The 21,427-nt window shown below is 42.9% G+C and overlaps 1 protein-coding gene across 4 annotated transcripts in view; it reads right to left on the minus strand.

Annotated features, from left to right (window-relative positions):
* Positions 1-21,427, minus strand: part of eps8l2 (EPS8 signaling adaptor L2) — a 113,635-nt gene that overhangs the window by 12,519 nt on the left and 79,689 nt on the right. For all 4 annotated transcript variants that reach the window (XM_029759524.1, XM_029759522.1, XM_029759523.1 and 1 more), the window contains 7 exons: positions 20,470-20,596; positions 15,829-15,917; positions 14,240-14,314; positions 12,796-12,944; positions 9,092-9,260; positions 8,669-8,703; positions 8,324-8,432 (listed from right to left, as the gene is read on the minus strand). In XM_029759524.1, the coding sequence (XP_029615384.1) occupies positions 8,324-8,432; positions 8,669-8,703; positions 9,092-9,260; positions 12,796-12,944; positions 14,240-14,314; positions 15,829-15,917; positions 20,470-20,596 (753 nt within the window). The remainder of the gene's footprint in view (positions 1-8,323; positions 8,433-8,668; positions 8,704-9,091; positions 9,261-12,795; positions 12,945-14,239; positions 14,315-15,828; positions 15,918-20,469; positions 20,597-21,427) is intronic.

Genomic DNA, 21,427 nt, shown 5'->3' on the forward strand with positions numbered 1-21,427 from the left:
GTCTCATCCTAACTCACTCCATGTCTCATCCTAACTCACTCCATGTCTCATCCTAACTCACTCCATGTCTCATCCTAACTCACTCCATGTCATCCTAACTCACTCCATGTCTCACCCTAACTCACTCCATGTCTCATCCTAACTCACTCCATGTCTCATCCTAACTCACTCCATGTCTCACCCTAACTCACTCCATGTCTCACCCTAACTCACTCCATGTCACCCTAACTCACTCCATGTCATCCTAACTCACTCCATGTCTCATCCTAACTCACTCCATGTCTCATCCTAATTCACTCCATGTCTCATCCTAACTCACTCCATGTCATCCTAACTCACTCCATGTCATCCTAACTAGTTGTAAAGAATAAGCAATTTTTCAGACTGGCCAATAAAAATAAAATATTAAGATGGGCATAAGAACAGACACTGGACAGAGATGAGGCTTTTTCTTTGCAACTCTGCCTAGAAGGCCAGCATCCCGGAGTCGCCTCTTCACTGTTGACATTGAGACTGGTGTTTTGCGGGTACTATTTAATGAAGCTGCCAGTTGAGGACTTGTGAGGCATCTGTTTCTTTTTGACACTGTCGCAAAGCTAACTAAAAAGCAGCATTCGCAAATGGAGGATGGCTTTCACTTCAGCAGTAATACATTTATGAACTTCTTTGAGGAAAAGATCATGATCATTAGAAAGCAAATTACGGACTCCTCTTTAAATCTGGGTATTCCTCCAGGGCTCCATTGTCCTGAGTCTGCACAACTCTGCCAGGACCTAGGATCAAGGGAGATACTAAAGTGTTTTAGTACTATATCTCTTGACATAATGATGAAAATAATCATGGCCTCCAAACCCTCAAGCTGCATACTGGACCCTATTCCAACTAAACTACTGAAAGAGCTGCTTCCTGTGCTTGGCCCTCCTATGTTGAACATAATAAACGGCTCTCTATCCACCGGATGTGTACCAAGCTCACTAAAAGTGGCAGTAATAAAGCCTCTCTTGAAAAAGCCGAATCTTGACCCAGAAATTATAAAAAACTATCGGCCTATATCGAATCTTCCATTCCTCTCAAAAATTTTAGAAAAAGTTGTTGCGCAGCAACTCACTGCCTTCCTGAAGACAAACAATGTATACGAAACGCTTCAGTCTGGTTTTAGACCCCATCATAGCACTGAGACTGCACTTGTGAAGGTGGTAAATGACCTTTTAATGACGTCAGACCGAGGCTCTGCATCTGTCCTCATGCTCTTAGATCTTAGTGCCGCTTTTGATACCATCGATCACCACATTCTTTTGGAGAGATTGGAAACCCAAATTGGTCTACATGGACAAGTTCTGGCCTGGTTTAGATCTTATCTGTCGGAAAGATATCAGTTTGTCTCTGTGAATGGTTCATCCTCTGACAAATCAATTGTAAATTTCGGTGTTCCTCAAGGTTCCGTTCTAGGACCACTATTGTTTTCACTATATATTTTACCTCTTGGGGATGTCATTCGAAAACATAATGTTAAATTTCACTGCTATGCGGACGACACACAGCTGTACATTTCAATGAAACATGGTGAAGCCCCAAAATTGCCCTCGCTAGAAGCCTGTGTTTCAGACATAAGGAAGTGGATGGCTGCAAATTTTCTACTTTTAAACTCGGACAAAACAGAGATGCTTGTCCTAGGTCCCAAGAAACAAAGAGATCTTCTGTTGAATCTGACAATTAATCTGGATGGTTGTACAGTCGTCTCAAATAAAACTGTGAAGGACCTCGGCGTTACTCTGGACCCTGATCTCTCTTTTGAAGAACATATCAAGACTGCTTCAAGGACAGCTTTTTTCCATCTACGTAACATTGCAAAAATCAGAAACTTTCTGTCCAAAAATGACGCAGAAAAATTAATCCATGCTTTTGTTACTTCTAGGCTCGACTACTGCAATGCTCTACTTTCCGGCTACCCGGATAAAGCACTAAACAAACTTCAGTTAGTGCTAAATACGGCTGCTAGAATCCTGACTAGAACCAAAAAGTTTGATCATATTACTCCAGTGCTAGCCTCCCTACACTGGCTTCCTGTTAAGGCAAGGGCTGATTTCAAGGTTTTACTGCTAACCTACAAAGCATTACATGGGCTTGCTCCTACCTATCTTTCCGATTTGGTCCTGCCGTACATACCTACACGTACGCTACGGTCACAAGACGCAGGCCTCCTAATTGTCCCTAGAATTTCTAAGCAAACGGCTGGAGGTAGGGCTTTCTCCTATAGAGCTCCATTTTTATGGAATGGTCTGCCTACCCATGTGAGAGACGCAGACTCAGTCTCAACCTTTAAGTCTTTACTGAAGACTTATCTCTTCAGTAGGTCCTATGATTAAGTATAGTCTGGCCCAGGAGTGTGAAGGTGAACGGAAAGGCTGGAGCAACGAACCACCCTTGCTGTCTCTGCCTTGTCGGTTCCCCTCTTCCCACTGGGATTCTCTGCCTCTAACCCTTTTACAGGGGCTGAGTCACTGACTTACTGGTGTTCTTCCATGCCGTCCATGGGAGGGGTGCGTCACTTGAGTAGGTTGAGCCACTGACGTGGTCTTCCTGTCTGGGTTGGCGCCCCCCCCTTGGGTTGTGCCGTGGCGGAGTTCTTTGTGGGCTATACTCGGCCTTGTCTTCGGACGGTAAGTTGGTGGTTGTAGATATCCCTCTAGTGGTGTGGGGGCTGTGCCTTGGAATAGTGGGTGGGGTTATATCCTGCCTGTTTGGCCCTGTCCGGGGGTATCATCGGATGGGGCCACAGTGTCTTCTGATCCCTCCTGTCTCAGCCTCCAGTATTTATGCTGCAGTAGTTTATGTGTCGGGGGGCTAGGGTCAGTCTGTTACATCTGGAGTATTCTCTTGTCTTATCCGGTGTCCTGTGTGAATGTAAATATGCTCTCTCTAATTCTCTCTTTCTCTCTTTCTTTCTTTCTCTCGGAGGACCTGAGCCCTAGGACCATGCCTCAGGACTACCTGGCATGATGACTCCTTGCTGTCCCCAGTCCACCTGGCCATGCTGCTGCTCCAGTTTCAACTGTTCTGCCTGCGGCTACGGAACCCTGACCTGTTCACCGGACGTGCTTGTTGCACCCTCGACAACTACTATGATTATTATTATTTGACCATGCTGGTCATTTACGAACATTTTAACATCTTGACCATGTTCTGTTATAATATCCACCCGGCACAGCCAGAAGAGGACTGGCCACCCCTCATAGCCTGGTTCCTCTCTAGGTTTCTTCCTAGGTTTTTGGCCTTTCTCAGGAGTTTTTCCTAGGGAGTTTTTCCCAGCCACCGTGCTTCTTTCACATGCATTGCTTGCTGTTTGGGGTTTTAGGCTGGGTTTCTGTACAGCACTTTGAGATTTCAGCTGATGTACGAAGGGCTATATAAATAAATTTGATTTGATTTGATTTGTTTCTCAAACTAGACACTCTAATGTACTTGTCCTCTTGCTCAGTTGTGCACCGGGGCCTCCCACTCATCTTTATATTGTGGTTAGAACCAGTTTGCGCTGTTCTGTGAAGGGAGTAGTACACAGTGTTGTATGAGATCTTCAGTTTCTTGCCAATTTCTCACATGGAATAGCCTTCATTTCTCAGAACAAGAATAGACTGACGAGTTTCAGAAGAAAGTTCTTTGTTTCTGGCCATTTTTAGCCTGTAATGAAACCCACAAATGCTGATGCTCCAGATACTCAACTAGTCCAAAGAAGGCCAGGTTTATTGCTTCTTTAATCAGAACAACAGTTTTCAGCTGAGCTAACATAATTGCAAAAGGGTTTTCTAATGATCAATTAGCCTTTTAAAATGATAAACTTGGATTAGCTAACACAACGTGCCATTGGAACACAGGAGTGATGGTTGCTGATAATGGGCCTCTGTACGCCTATGTAGATATTCCATATAAAATCTGCTGTTTCCAGCTACAATAGTCATTTACAACATTAACAAAGTCTACACTGTATTTCTGATCAATTTTATGTTATTTTAATGGACAGAAAATATCCTTTTCTTTCAAAAACAAGGACATTTCTAAGTGACCCCAAACATTGGAACGGTAGTGTTCATACTGTCACAATATCACCACCAGAATATATACTGTCACACCATCAGCACCAGACTATATACTATCAGCACCAGACTATATACTATCAGTACCAGACTATATACTATCAGCACCAGACTATATACTATCAGCACCAGACTATATACTATCAGCACCAGACTAGATACTGTCAGTACCAGACTATATACGGTCAGTACCAGACTATATACTATCAGCACCAGACTATATACTATCAGCACCAGACTATATACTATCAGCACCAGACTATATACTATCAGCACCAGACTATATACTATCAGCACCAGACTATATACTGTCAGTACCAGACTATATACTGTCAGTACCAGACTATATACTATCAGCACCAGACTATATACTGTCATACTATCAGCACCAGACTATATACTATCAGCACGAGACTATATACTGTCACACCATCAGCACCAGACTATATACTATCAGCACGAGACTATATACTGTCACACCATCAGCACCAGACTATATACTATCAGCACCAGACTATATACTATCAGCACCAGACTATATACTATCAGCACCAGACTATATACTGTCAGCACCAGACTATATACTGTCAGTACCAGACTATATACTGTCAGCACCAGACTATATACTGTCAGCACCAGACTATATACTGTCAGCACCAGACTATATACTATCAGCACCAGACTATATACTATCAGCACCAGACTATTTACTATCAGCACCAGACTATATACCATCAGCACCAGACTATATACTATCAGCACCAGACTATATACTATCAGCACCAGACTATATACTATCAGCACCAGACTATATACTATCAGCACCAGACTATATACTGTCAGCACCAGACTATATACTGTCAGCACCAGACTATATACTATCAGCACCAGACTATATACTATCAGCACCAGACTATATACTGTCAGCACCAGACTATATACTATCAGCACCAGACTATATACTATCAGCACCAGACTATATACTATCAGCACCAGACTATATACTGTCAGCACCAGACTATATACTGTCAGCACCAGACTATATACTATCAGCACCAGACTATATACTATCAGCACCAGACTATATACTGTCAGCACCAGACTATATACTGTCAGCACCAGACTATATACTGTCAGCACCAGACTATATACTGTCAGCACCAGACTATATACTGTCAGCACCAGACTATATACTATCATACTATCAGCACCAGACTATATACTGTCATACTATCAGCACCAGACTATATACTGTCATACTATCAGCACCAGACTATATACTGTCAGCACCAGACTATATACTGTCAGCACCAGACTATATACTATCAGCACCAGACTATATACTATCATACTATCAGCACCAGACTATATACTGTCATACTATCAGCACCAGACTATATACTGTCAGCACCAGACTATATACTGTCAGCACCAGACTATATACTATCATACTATCAGCACCAGACTATATACTGTCACACCATCAGCACCAGACTATATACTATCAGCACCAGACTATATACTATCAGCACCAGACTATATCCTATCAGCACCAGACTATATACTGTCATACTATCAGCACCAGACTATATACTATCAGCACCAGACTATATACAATCAACACCAGACTATATACTATCAGTACCAGACTATATACTATCAGCACCAGACTATATACTATCAGCACCAGACTATATATTGTCAGCACCAGACTATATACTATCATACTATCAGCACCAGACTATATACTGTCATACTGTCAGCACCAGACTATATACTGTCAGCACCAGACTATATACTATCAGCACCAGACTATATACTATCAGCACCAGACTATATACTGTCATACTATCAGCACCAGACTATATACTATCAGCACCAGACTATATACTATCAACACCAGACTATATACTATCAGTACCAGACTATATACTATCAGCACCAGACTATATACTATCAACACCAGACTATATACTATCAGCACCAGACTATATACTATCAACACCAGACTATATACTATCAGCACCAGACTATATACTATCAGCACCAGACTATATACTATCAACACCAGACTATATACTATCAGCACCAGACTATATACTGTCATACTATCAGCACCAGACTATATACTATCAGCACCAGACTATATACTGTCAGCACCAGACTATATACTATCAGCACCAGACTATATACTGTCAGCACCAGACTATATACTATCAGCACCAGACTATATACTGTCAGCACCAGACTATATACTATCAGCACCAGACTATATACTGTCAGCACCAGACTATATACTATCATACTATCAGCACCAGACTATATACTGTCATACTATCAGCACCAGACTATATACTGTCATACTATCAGCACCAGACTATATACTGTCAGCACCAGACTATATACTGTCAGCACCAGACTATATACTATCAGCACCAGACTATATACTATCATACTATCAGCACCAGACTATATACTGTCATACTATCAGCACCAGACTATATACTGTCAGCACCAGACTATATACTGTCAGCACCAGACTATATACTATCATACTATCAGCACCAGACTATATACTGTCACACCATCAGCACCAGACTATATACTATCAGCACCAGACTATATACTATCAGCACCAGACTATATCCTATCAGCACCAGACTATATACTGTCATACTATCAGCACCAGACTATATACTATCAGCACCAGACTATATACAATCAACACCAGACTATATACTATCAGTACCAGACTATATACTATCAGCACCAGACTATATACTATCAGCACCAGACTATATATTGTCAGCACCAGACTATATACTATCATACTATCAGCACCAGACTATATACTGTCATAATGTCAGCACCAGACTATATACTGTCAGCACCAGACTATATACTATCAGCACCAGACTATATACTATCAGCACCAGACTATATACTGTCATACTATCAGCACCAGACTATATACTGTCAGCACCAGACTATATACTATCAACACCAGACTATATACTATCAGTACCAGACTATATACTATCAGCACCAGACTATATACTATCAACACCAGACTATATACTATCAGCACCAGACTATATACTATCAACACCAGACTATATACTATCAGCACCAGACTATATACTATCAGCACCAGACTATATACTATCAACACCAGACTATATACTATCAGCACCAGACTATATACTGTCATACTATCAGCACCAGACTATATACTATCAGCACCAGACTATATACTGTCAGCACCAGACTATATACTATCAGCACCAGACTATATACTATCAGCACCAGACTATATACTATCAGCACCAGACTATATACTATCAGCACCAGACTATATACTGTCAGTACCAGACTATATACTATCAGCACCAGACTATATACTATCAGTACCAGACTATATACTATCATACTACCAGCACCAGACTATATACTGTCAGTACCAGACTATATACTATCATACTATCAGCACCAGACTATATACTATCAGCACCAGACTATATACTGTCAGCACCAGACTATATACTGTCAGCACCAGACTATATACTGTCAGCACCAGACTATATACTGTCAGCACCAGACTATATACTATCAGCACCAGACTTTAAACTATCAGCACCAGACTTTAAACTATCAGCACCAGACTATATACTATCAGTACCAGACTATATACTATCATACTATCAGCACCAGACTATATACTATCATTACCAGACTATATACTGTCAGCACCAGACTATATACTGTCAGCACCAGACTATATACTATCAGCACCAGACTATATACTATCAGCACCAGACTATATACTGTCAGCACCAGACTATATACTATCAGCACCAGACTATATACTATCAGCACCAGACTATATACTATCAGCACCAGACTATATACTATCAGCACCAGACTATATACTATCAGTACCAGACTATATACTGTCAGCACCAGACTATATACTGTCAGCACCAGACTATATACTGTCAGCACCAGACTATATACTGTCAGCACCAGACTATATACTATCAGCACCAGACTATATACTATCAGCACCAGACTATATACTGTCAGCACCAGACTATATACTATCAGCACCAGACTATATACTATCAGCACCAGACTATATACTATCAGCACCAGACTATATACTGTCAGCACCAGACTATATACTATCAGCACCAGACTATATACTATCAGCACCAGACTATATACTATCTTACCTCTAGCACCTCGTCCTGCAGTACTGACAGTTCGTTGGCATTGCGGGCCACAAAGTGGTAGCGGATCTTGGCATATTTACGAGACGAGGAGGTCAGCCCATTGTTGAACCTGGGACAGGAGACAAATGTACAAGTTATTTCTCATGGATCATTCACAACAAATACTGGCCCAGATTTAGCTACACGTCTGTTACATGGTCTGTATTAACACCTTAACAGCATATACGTTTTATAGCAGCTCAAGAAATAACACTTTGAGAAACATTTTTGTTTAGTAATGGTAGTAGCAGCATGTAATTTAGAATCACAGTCATAGTAGTAATCTGGGAAATATAATCCATTTACCCATTCGATGAGTTTAAAGACTGGGTTCCAAAAATCTGAAAGAGAGAGAAAAGTTTATAGGGCGGCGCACAATTTGACCAGCGTCGTCCAGGTTAGGGGAGAGTTTGGCCGGGGTAGGCCGTCATTGTAAATAAGAATTTGTTCTTAATTGACTGTCCTAGTTAAATAAAGGTTAAATTAAAAAAAATCAATAAAAAAGGATGTTCTGAACTAGTATGTGTCTGACTAGTGTAACACACTGAACTAGTAAATAACTCAACGTTTTTCAAACCTGCATCACTGAAGAAATGTAAACAAACAAATGAAGAACTAACAATGGATGGCTGGGAGAAGTCTGGATGGCTGGGAGAAGTCTACTAGAATGACTCAAATGGACAGCAGTCTAAAACTGTATGAGTATAAAACGTGTGTGTGTGTACACACCTCGTCTGACTTGTAGGGGGACAGGAGGTTGGATATGGGGGACCTGGGAGGTTCCCCTGATCCCTCTGTCTCCCACGGGGAGGTCCTGAACAGCTCAGCTGGGGGCTCCCACCCGTTCCTGAACTTAGGGAAGTAAGTAGGAGCGCACTGGTCCCGCGGCCAGTCCGCTCTGCAAGGGGCAGGGGGGAGGTTGTTAATGCTGATACAGAGAGAACACGTGTATAACAACGTATAAAGTATTAGAACAGCAGGCTGAACCGTTTAACAGCAGGCTGAACCAGTTTAACAGCAGGCTGAACCAGTTTAACAGCAGGCTGAACCAGTTTAACAGCAGGCTGAACCAGTTTAACAGCAGGCTGAACCGTTTAACAGCAGGCTGAACCAGTTTAACAGCAGGCTGAACCAGTTTAACAGCAGGCTGAACCAGTTTAACAGCAGGCTGAACCAGTTTAACAGCAGGCTGAACCAGTTTAACAGCAGGCTGAACCAGTTTAACAGCAGGCTGAACCAGTTTAACAGCAGGCTGAACAGCTTAACAGCAGGCTGAACCAGTTTAACAGCAGGCTGAACCAGTTTAACAGCAGGCTGAACCAGTTTAACAGCAGGCTGAACCAGTTTAACAGCAGGCTGAACCGTTTAACAGCAGGCTGAACCAGTTTAACAGCAGGCTGAACAGCTAAACAGCAGGCTGAACAGCTAAACAGCAGGCTGAACCAGTTTAACAGCAGGCTGAACCAGTTTAACAGCAGGCTGAACCAGTTTAACAGCAGGCTGAACCAGTTTAACAGCAGGCTGAACCAGTTTAACAGCAGGCTGAACCGTTTAACAGCAGGCTGAACCAGTTTAACAGCAGGCTGAACCAGTTTAACAGCAGGCTGAACCGTTTAACAGCAGGCTGAACCAGTTTAACAGCAGGCTGAACCAGTTTAACAGCAGGCTGAACCGTTTAACAGCAGGCTGAACCGTTTAACAGCAGGCTGAACCAGTTTAACAGCAGGCTGAACCAGTTTAACAGCAGGCTGAACAGCTTAATGCGCAATGCCAAGCATCGGCTGAAGTGGTGAAAAGCTTCCCCCCATTGGACTCTCGAGCAGTGGAAACTTGTTCTCTGGAGTGATGAATCACGTTTCACCCTCAGGCAGTCAAACGGACCAATCTGGGTTTGGCGGATGCCAGGAGAACGCTACCTGCCCCAATGCATAGTGCCAACTGTAAAGTTTGGTGGAGGAGGAATAATGGTCTGGTGCTGTTTTTCATGGTTCCGGGCTAGGCCCCTTAGTTCCAGTTAAGGGAAATCTTAACGCTACAGCATTCAATGACATTCTAGACGATTCTGTGCTTCCAACTTTGTGGCAACAGTTTGGGGAAGCCCTTTCATGTTTCAGCATGACAAAGCCCCTGTGCACAATGCGAGGTCCATACAAAAATGGTTTGTCGAGATCGGTGTCGAAGAACTTGACTTTCCTGCACAGAGCCCTGACCTCAACCCCATCAGCACCTTTGGGATGAATTGGAATGCCAACTGCGAGCCAGGCCTAATCGTTCAACATCAGTGCCCGACCTCACTAATGCTCTTGTGGCTGAATGGAAGCAAGTCCCCCGCAACAATGTTCCAACATCTAGTGGAAAGCCTTCCCAGAAGAGAGGAGGCTGTTATAGCAGCAATGTTCCAACATCTAGTGGAAAGCCTTCCCAGAAGAGAGGAGGCTGTTATAGCAGCAATGTTCCAACATCTAGTGGAAAGCCTTCCCAGAAGAGTGGAGGCTGTTATAGCAGCAAAGGGAGGACCAACTCCATATTAATACCCATGATTTTGGAATGAGATGTTTGACGAGCAGGTGTCCACATACTTTTGGTAATGTATAGGGCCCTGGTGGTCACAAAATTTCGTCAGCCGGTGACTGTCATGAAAATAACTGTTGGTATCATGGTAATTGACCGTTAATTAACATAAACACATTTAGCATCTCATGACTTCCACACATAGCCTACAAACCACTGATGCAGAACTTTGGAACATCTACATTTTAAAAAGTTTAATAAATCCCATGTTATATAGCCTCCACCTTCACAATAAATCCATTATTAATTTTAGACAGGCCTAAAGAAGCATTATGATATGATGAAAATGTCGTTTATTTCAGAAGAACAGAATACTCTGAGTTGTCTTTTCGTTCGGCCCTGATCTGGCTATTCCATATGGCTGTGGGCTACACTAGTTCATTTAGCAGACAAGATTTGGTTCGAATTCTGTGTCTTTATTTTATATTATTTTATAGTATGAAGAATACAATTGAACTAAGCTGAATAAAATACAAAGGATATTTTCTCCCAAACAATTTGAGGGAGTGCGCACAGATTCCAAATTAATACAACCACTAGCATCAAAAAAATGTTTTATGCAATGAGGCTGATGCAACAGATCACAACGTTTAGCTTAAAATGTTGATAAACTATGAGGCTATTTCTTCACATTATAAGCGCAGCAATGCGCACACAGCAGTAGGATATAAGCGAGACTGCTCCATTAGTGGGAAAACACCATTATCAAAAGTGACCGCAAATGTGATTATGCATGCATCGCTTTTGTTATAAAGGTGCATTTTAATGGTGAAAATGATCTTCCCCAAACTTGAAACTCACGCGTTCTGTATATATGCCAGTTAGGCTCTACACCCCCTTGTAAAGAGGATTAATGTGCTTCATTTTAAGGAGTTATATGGCCACTTTAGTTGTGATACAAACCTTATCAAAGCATGTTGGCCTATGGGTTAGGCTAAATGAGGTGTGGGACTATGATTTGAAAAAGTCACAACAACAAAAAAGGCATTGTTTCTTTCCTTAAACTGGGCCTGATTCACAAGTGATAATATATAATTCACAAGTGATAAGTTAATATTGTCTCCCGTCACATTATTCTTGATTTAATCTTGTCTTTATATATACACTAAATAATGTATGTGTGAAATTTGTTTTCATTTAGAATGGACCATTATCATGCACCTGTCTGGAAACAGGAGCTGTGGAAAAGATACATAGAGAATGGAGGACGCTTTCCCATTGCTCATTTTCATGCCAGCCAAGTAGGCTATACTCCTGTTGTAAAGAGAAGCAATGTGCTTAATATTAAGGAAAGCTGAGAAATAAATAGAGTAGGCCTAGCCTATAGAAAGCTGATGGGATCCTCCTCTTTTTATTAGAGGCCATCATTCAGTTTTCTCATGCAATTGCATAGCCTACAGAAATGTTGGGCTCTCATGAAGTGTTTGATTAGATTTTTGATGACATTTGCATTGATGTCAGAGTGATTAGAGGGACAATAGAGTGCTGAGTACCAGGCAGTTAGCTAGTTTGGTAGGCTACTAATGACCATCAGCAACATCAGAGCTTGGAGAAGCCTAATTACCGTGACTAAAAGGTCACATGGAATTTGACTGCCTTCATGACTCGTGACCGCCGGTGTGGCGGTAATACGGTCACAGCAACAGCCCTAGTCATGTAGTGTATCCTGAAGACGTTGAATACGCGGGAGGAGGTCTGTACGCAGCGTAGAACCTTCCAGAAAACCTTTTGCTCGACAAAAAGAAACGCAAGTATCATACATCTAATATTTCAAAAACAGCACACCTGCAACCACACACACACGAACACATGCACAACTCTCACACACACACACACACACACGCATCCCCCCACACGCTCACCTAGGTCGTGTCCACCCGTCTCCCAGCAGTTCAAAGATGGTCATCTCTTTAGGCGACAGGTGACCTCTCAGGAAGTCTACCGCATCTCTCGACAGGTGAGGGGAGACCACCGAGCGGGGCAGCTCTGGACTACCACAGGACTGGAGCACCTAGAGGTCAGAGGGTAGAGGTCAAAGGTCATACACTGGAGCACCTGGAAGTAACCAGGTGTACTATCAGGCTTTGTTGCCATGAGACAGTAACCAGGTGTACTATCAGGCTATGTTGCCATGAGACAGTAACCAGGTGTACTATAAGGCTATGTTGCCATGAGACAGTAACCAGGTGTACTATCAGGCTATGTTGCCATGAGACAGTAACCAGGTGTACTATCAGGCTATGTTGCCATGAGACAGTAACCAGGTGTACTATAAGGCCATGTTGCCATGAGACAGTAACCAGGTGTACTATAAGGCCATGTTGCCATGAGACAGTAACCAGGTGTACTATAAGGCCATGTTGCCATGAGACAGTTACCAGGTGTGTCTGTGTGAATATTACACATCAGGGTTAGGTAAATCTAGTTACCAGGTGTGTCTAATACACGTCAGGGTTAGGTAAATCTAGTTACCAGGTGTGTCTAATACAAGTCATGGTTAGGTAAATCTAGTTACCAGGTGTGTCTGATACAAGTCAGGGTTAGGTAAATCTAGCCTTCATCATTATGCAATTGTGGTGGCTGCACCCGATGTGGTAGGGCTATAACCACAATGATCCGGTCTGCTTAGTTCCATGATGGAAGGGTGTGTGTGTGTGTGTGTGTGTGTGTGTGTGTGTGCCTGCATGCTAGATGCATCACTCATTAGACTTTCCCCCCTGCAGGAAAGCTACCACACACACACACACACACAAGACAATAGAGGGCAGGGTATGTTGATGACTAGGACAATACAAACATTCAACTGTTCTCCTCCCCTCTTTAATAGATGATCGCTTGTGTGTGGCGAAAACAGTATACTACTGTACGCATGGTTCAGTCAACATTGTGGGGAAGACTTAATGCTTCCTAAAGCATACAGTGTTCTGCTTGGCTGGCCAGATATAGTTTAGTAGAAGGCCAAAAGGTACAAACACCATCCATATCATGTCCATTGAGATTTTAGTTGATGTCACTGACATTTGTTCAAATTTTTTTTTAAATCAGAATAATGTTTAGAAAACACTCTCCTACCTCACCTGATGTAGTCAACAGTAAGACTTATTTTCTCTGCAAGGACAGAGTATGACACCCAACAAACCCTATCTAAATACAGGCTGGATGACGTCATTATTGCAACCAGATTAGAAACAGTTCAGGTTGTTATCTGGCTGTTAACTTGTCTTTTCAACCAACTTTCAACCAACTGCTATGAATGCTCTCCTTATGAAACAAATATATATTTGTGTGTATTAGTCAGGTTCTTACCAACTCCAGGGGGCCAAAGAGGAAGTGCACCAGTTCAGAAGCACTGGGGTTCTGGATGTGCTTCTTCAGTTTGGCCTGCAGGGGGCAGAGTGACAAATACACACTGTTAGAGACAGTTCACCACGGCTCCGTATAGGAAAGTAGCAGCAAGGTTTCTATTTCAATTCAATCCATTGGAGAAGTAAACTAAAAGATGTCTGTCCCAATTCCATTTCAAACCCCCTTGGTCCTGGCCATGTTTCCATGTTTATAGATGTAAGAAACATGGTGGAGGCTTCACCACTAGCTTGATTAAACCTATAAAGACCCTTTAAATCTGTGGGTAGGACCAAAGTAAAGGGTTAGGACCACAGTAAAGGGTTAGGACCAAAGTAAAGGGTCAGGACCTAAGTAAAGGGTTAGGACCACAGTAAAGGGTTAGGACCACAGTAAAGGGTTAGGACCACAGTAAAGGGTTAGGACCACAGTAAAGGGGTAGGACCACAGTAAAGGGTTAGGACCTAAGTAAAGGGTTAGGACCACAGTAAAGGGTTAGGACCACAGTAAAGGGTTAGGACCACAGTAAAGGGTTAGGACCACAGTAAAGGGTTAGGACCACAGTAAAGGGTTAGGACCAAAGTAAAGGGTTAGGACCACAGTAAAGGGTTAGGACCAAAGTAAAGGGTTAGGACCACAGTAAAGGGTTAGGACCACAGTAAAGGGTTAGGACCAAAGATAAAGAGTTAGGACCACAGTAAAGAGTTAGGACCACAGTAAAGGGTTAGGACCAAAGTAAAGGGTTAGGACCACAGTAAAGGGTTAGGACCACAGTAAAGGGTTAGGACCAAAGATAAAGAGTTAGGACCACAGTAAAGAGTTAGGACCACAGTAAAGGGTTAGGACCAAAGTAAAGGGTTAGGACCACAGTAAAGGGTTAGGACCACAGTAAAGGGTTAGGACCAAAGATAAAGAGTTAGGACCACAGTAAAGGGGTAGGACCAAAGTAAAGGGTCAGGACCAAAGTAAAGGGTTAGGACCTAAGTAAAGGGTTAGGACCACAGTAAAGGGTTAGGCCTAAGTAAAGGGTTAGGCCTAAGTAAAGGGTTAGGCCTAAGTAAAGGGTTAGGACCACAGTAAAGGGTTAGGACCTAAGTAAAGGGTTAGGACCTAAGTAAAGGGTTAGGACCAAAGTAAAGGGTTAGGACCTAAGTAAAGGGTTAGGACCAAAGTAAAGGGTTAGGACCTAAGTAAAGGGTCAGGCCTAAGTAAAGGGGTAGGGAGCGATTTGGTCTCCACTGGTACTAAGGGTTAAACACAGAGTCGGCTAAATGACTCACTACTGTAGTGGCTCTGGATCAGAGAGTCTACTAAATTACTCTCTACTGTAGTGGCTCTGGATCAGAGAGTCTACTAAAGGACTCCCTACTGTAGTGGCTCTGGGTCAGAGAGTCTACTAAATGACTCACTACTGTTGTGGCTCTGGGTAAGAGAGTCTGCTAAATGACTCACTACTGTAGTGGTTCTGGATAAGAGAGTCTGCTAATTACTAAAAGGTCAGATGTACTGTACATAGGCATAATGAACGTTTGTGCAGGAGGAAGTCCACTCACCAGTAGGTTGAACGCTAGCTTCAGTTTCTGTAGGCTGTCAATGAACTCTGCCTCGGAGGGGGGCTTCGCTCTCAGGGTCAGCATGCCGTCTGTCAATAAGCAGACAGACAGACGAGAGAGACAAACATGCCATGACCACACACACATACTACTATTGGGGTTACTATACAGGCTTCACACAGGGCATGGGAGAGAGGTCAGATGGCAACATAACACTCCTATCTAGCTGTGTTGATTATGTCCGCGTAGAATCATCTGTTCAGATTTCTCAGTTGCATTCAGAATTTAGAACTGGATAGTCAGGCCAAAAAAGGAAATCTGACAAGATCAATATTGAATTAATTATTGCTAATTCCACACAGACCATCTGAGAAATTGTAGACTCATTCCAACTGATTTTAGTCAAGATTTGACCAGTTTTGGATATTCAACGTATTCAACATCAGCTACCCATTTTTCACCCAGATCAAGGTGTCGTGGATCAGAAGGTAATCGTGGACTTCAGGAAACAGCAGAGGGAGCACCCTCCCTATCCACATCGACAGGACAGCAGTGGAGAAGGTGGAAAATGTTAAGTTCCTCGGCGTGCACATCACAGACAAACTGAAATGGTCCACCCACACAGACAGCGTGGTGAAGAAGGCGCAACTGCGCCTCTTCAACCTCAGAAGGCTGAAGAAATTTGGCTTGTCACCTAAAACCCTCAAACTTTTACAGATGCACAATTGAGAGCATCCTGTCGGGCTGTATCACAGCCTGGTACGACAACTGCACCGTCTACAACCGGAAGGCTCTCCAGAGGGTAGTGAGGTCTGCACAACGCATCACCGGGGGCAAACTACCTGCCCTCCAGGACACCTACAAAACCCGATGTCACAGGAAGGCCAAAAAGATCATCAAGGACAACAACCACCCGAGCCACTCCCTGTTCACCCCGCTTCTATCCAGAAGGCGAGGTCAATACAGGTGCATCAAAGCTGGGACCAAGAGACCAAAAAACAACTTGTATCTCAAGGCCATCAGACTGTTAAACAGCCATCACTAGCACAGAGAGGCTGTTGCCTACATACAGACCTGAAATCATTGGCCACTTTAATAAATGGATCACTAGTCACTTTAACCTGTTGGGGCTAGGAGGCAGTATTTGCACGGCCGGATAAAAAATGTACCTGATTTAAACTGGTTACTACTCTTGCCCAGAAACGAGAATATGCACATAATTAGTAGATTTGGATAGCAAACACTCTAAAGTTGCTAAAACTGTTTGAATGGTGTCTGTGAGTATAACAGAACTCATATGGCAGGCCAAAACCTGAGAAGATTCCATACAGGAAGTGCCCTGTCTGACAATTTGTTCTCCTTCTGTGGCATCTCTATCAAAAATACAGCATCTGCTGTAACGTGACATTTTCTAAGGCTTCCATTGGCTCTCAGAAGGCGCCAGAAAGTGTAATGGGGTGTCTGCAGTTTCTGGGCAAAGTACAGCAGCTCTGTTTGTGAGTGGTCAGGCTGGGAACAGTGACACTGGAGATGCGCGTCCACGAGACTACTCCATTTTTTTCTTTCAGCCTTTGAATGAATACAACGTCGCCCGGTTGGAATATGATCGCTATTTTTCGAGAAAAATAGCATAAAAATTGATTTTAAAACAGCGTTTGAAATGCTTCTAAGTACGGTAATAGAATATTTTGAATTTTTTTGTCACGAAATGCGCTCGCGCGTCACCCTTCGGATACTGACCTGAACGCAAGAACAAAACGGAGGTATTTGAATATAACTATGGATTATTTGGAACCAAAACAACATTTGTTGTTGAAGTAGAAGTCCTGGGAGTGCATTCTGACGAAGAACAGCAAAGTTAATCCAATTTTTCTTATAGTAAATCTGAGTTTGGTGAGGGCCAAACTTGGTGGGTGTCAAATTAGCTAGCCGTGATATGTACTCAGAATATTGCAAAATGTGCTTTCGCCGAAAAGCTATTTTAAAATCTGACACCGCGATTGCATAAAGGAGTTCTGTATCTATAATTCTTAAAATAATTATGTATTTTGTGAACGTTAATCGTGAGTAATTTAGTAAATTCACCGGAAGTTTGCGGTGGGTATGCTAGTTCTGAACATCACATGCTAATGTAAAAAGCTGTTTTTTGATATAAATATGAACTTGATTGAACAAAACATGCATGTATTGTATAACATAATGTCCTAGGAGTGTCCTCTGATGAAGATCATCAAAGGTTAGTGCTGCCTTTAGCTGTGGTTTTGGTTTTTGTGACATATATGCTTGCTTTGAAAATGGCTGTGTGATTATTTTTGGCAGGGTACTCTCCTGACATAATCTAATGTTTTGCTTTCGCTGTAAAGCCTTTTTGAAATCGGGCAATGTGGTTAGATTAACGAGAGTCTTGTCTTTAAAATGGTGTAAAATAGTCATATGTTTGAGAAATTAAAGTTATAGCATTTTTGAGGTATTTGTATTTCACGCCACGCGATTCGACGCAAACGTCCCACCTTGCCCAGGGAGGTTAATAATGCCACTTTAATAATGTTTACATATCTTGCATTACTCATCGCATATGTATATACTGTATTTTATACCATCTATTGCATCTTGCCTATGCTGCTCTGTCATTGCTCATCCATATATATATATATATATATATATATATTTACACTGCTCAAAAAAATAAAGGGAACACTTAAACAACACAATGTAACTCCAAGTCAATCACACTTCTGTGAAATCAAACTGTCCACTTAGGAAGCAACACTGATTGACAATAAATTTCACATGCTGTTGTGCAAATGGAATAGACAACAGGTGGAAATTATAGGCAATTAGCAAGACACCCCCAATAAAGGAGTGGTTCTGCAAGTGGTGACCACAGACCACTTCTCAGTTCCTATGCTTCCAGGCTGATGTTTTGGTCACTTTTGAATGCTGGCGGTGCTTTCACTCTAGTGGTAGCATGAGACGGAGTCTACAACCCACACAAGTGGCTCAGGTAGTGCAGCTCATCCAGGATGGCACATCAATGCGAGCTGTGGCAAGAAGTTTTGCTGTGTCTGTCAGCGTAGTGTCCAGAGCATGGAGGCGCTACCAGGAGACAGGCCAGTACATCAGGAGACGTGGAGGAGGCCGTAGGAGGGCAACAACCCAGCAGCAGGACCGCTACCTCCGCCTTTGTGCAAGGAGGAGCAGGAGGAGCACTGCCAGAGCCCTGCAATATGACCTCCAGCAGGCCACAAATGTGCATGTGTCTGCTCAAACGGTCAGAAACAGACTCCATGAGGGTGGTATGAGGGCCCGACGTCCACAGGTGGGGGTTGTGCTTACAGCCCAACACCATGCAGGACGTTTGGCATTTGCCAGAGAACACCAAGATTGGTAAATTCGCCACTGGCGCCCTGTGCTCTTCACAGATGAAGCAGGTTCACACTGAGCACGTGACAGACGTGACAGAGTCTGGAGACGCCGTGGAGAACGTTCTGCTGCCTGCAACATCCTCCAGCATGACCGGTTTGGCGGTGGGTCAGTCATGGTGTGGGGTGGCATTTCTTTGGGGGGCCGCACAGCCCTCCATGTGCTCGCCAGAGGTAGCCTGAATGCCATTAGGTACCGAGATGAGATCCTCAGACCCCTTGTGAGACCATATGCTGGTGCGGTTGGCCCTGGGTTCCTCCTAATGCAAGACAATGCTAGACCTCATGTGGCTGGAGTGTGTCAGCAGTTCCTGCAAGAGGAAGGCATTGATGCTATAGACTGGCCTGCCCGTTCCCCAGACCTGAATCCAATTGAGCACATCTGGGACATCATGTCTCGCTCCATCCACCAACGCCACGTTGCACCACAGACTGTCCAGGAGTTGGCGGATGCTTTAGTCCAGGTCTGGGAGGAGATCCCTCAGGAGACCATCCGCCACCTCATCAGGAGCATGCCCAGGCGTTGTAGGGAGGTCATACAGGCACGTGGAGGCCACACACACTACTGAGCCTCATTTGGACTTGTTTTAAGGACATTACATCAAAGTTCGATCAGCCTGTAGTGTGGTTTTCCACTTTAATTTTGAGTGTGACTCCAAATCCAGACCTCCACGGGTTGATAAATTGGATTTCCATTGATTATTTTTGTATGATTTTGTTGTCAGCACATTCAACTATGTAAAGAAAAAAGTATTTAATAAGATTATTTCATTCATTCAGATCTAGGATGTGTTATTTTTAGTGTTCCCTTTATTTTTTTGAGCAGTATATATATATATATTCTTATTCCATTCCTTTACTTAGATGTGTGTGTATTAGGTAGTTGTTGTGGAATTGTTAGATTACTTGTTAGATATTACTGCACTGTTGGAACTAGAAGCACAAGCATTTCGCTATACTCGCAATAACATCTGCTAACCATGTGTATGTGACAAATAAAATGGGATTTGATTTGAATGCAGGTCATAGTAAGGACAAGATGAGTTAGCTCTCCACAGCTATAGATTACAACATAGATAGTGGACAATACCATAATTCAAGGTACACAGTTCAGTTGATGATAGAGTTAAAGAGGAAGGTATAATACAAGAGAACATAGAAAGTGTTAGTGGACAATATGTGTCATATTGTCAGTTGACCAGAAGAAGAGGAGACAGACCTGCTGGGCCTTTCTTCTTTATCTTCTTACTCTTGTTGCGCTGGTTGAGCTGAGAGAAGGCCTCCGCAGCCTTCTGCAGCCGAGCCACAAAGATCTCAATGTCATCCAGGGAGCAGTTCAGGATTTGCTAAAAAAGAAGGACAGAGAAAGAAAGAAAGTCGAATGAGTGATGGCTGACCACCAAGCTAGCATGATCAAATCTGATTTAGGCACAGTTCAGAATGTCCTGCAAGGGGAAAGCCTAATGAGTGATAGCTGACCAACAAGCTAGCGTGATCAAATGGTTTAGTTGTGAATGTCCTGCAGGGAGAGTCTAATCAGTGATGGCTGACCACCAAGCTAGCATGATCAAATGGTTTAGTTGTGAATGTCCTGCAGGGGGAGTCTAATGAGTGATTTATTGACCATGCAAGCAAACAATACACACAGCAGAGAATAACTACTAATAGTTGTAGAATAATAATAATAGACAGATCTACAGGCGCTAGGCAAGTAACAGAAATAACTACACTGAAAAAAAATATATAAAAGCAACATTAAAGAGTAAGGTGTTGGTCCCATGTTTCATTTCCTGCAATACAAACTCAAAAAAGTTCTGGGATACTGTAAAGTCCATGGAGAATAAGAACACCTCCTCCCAGCTGCCCACTGCACTGAGGATAGGAAACTCTGTCACCACCGATAAATCCACTATAATTGAGAATTACAATAAGCATTTTACTACGGCTGGCCATGTTTTCCACCTGGCCACCCCTACCCCTGTCAACAGCACTGCACCCCCCACAGCAACTCGCCCAAGCTTTCCCCATTTCTCCTTCTCCCAAATCCAGTCAGCTGATGTTCTGAAAGAGCTGCAAAATCTGGACCCCTACAAATCAGCCGGGCTAGACAATCTGGACCCTTTCTTTCTAAAGTTATCTGCCGAAATTGTTGCAACTCCTATTACTAGCCTGTTCAA

This window comes from Salmo trutta, chromosome 7 (genome assembly GCF_901001165.1).
Source record: "Salmo trutta chromosome 7, fSalTru1.1, whole genome shotgun sequence".
NCBI lineage: Eukaryota > Metazoa > Chordata > Actinopteri > Salmoniformes > Salmonidae > Salmo > Salmo trutta.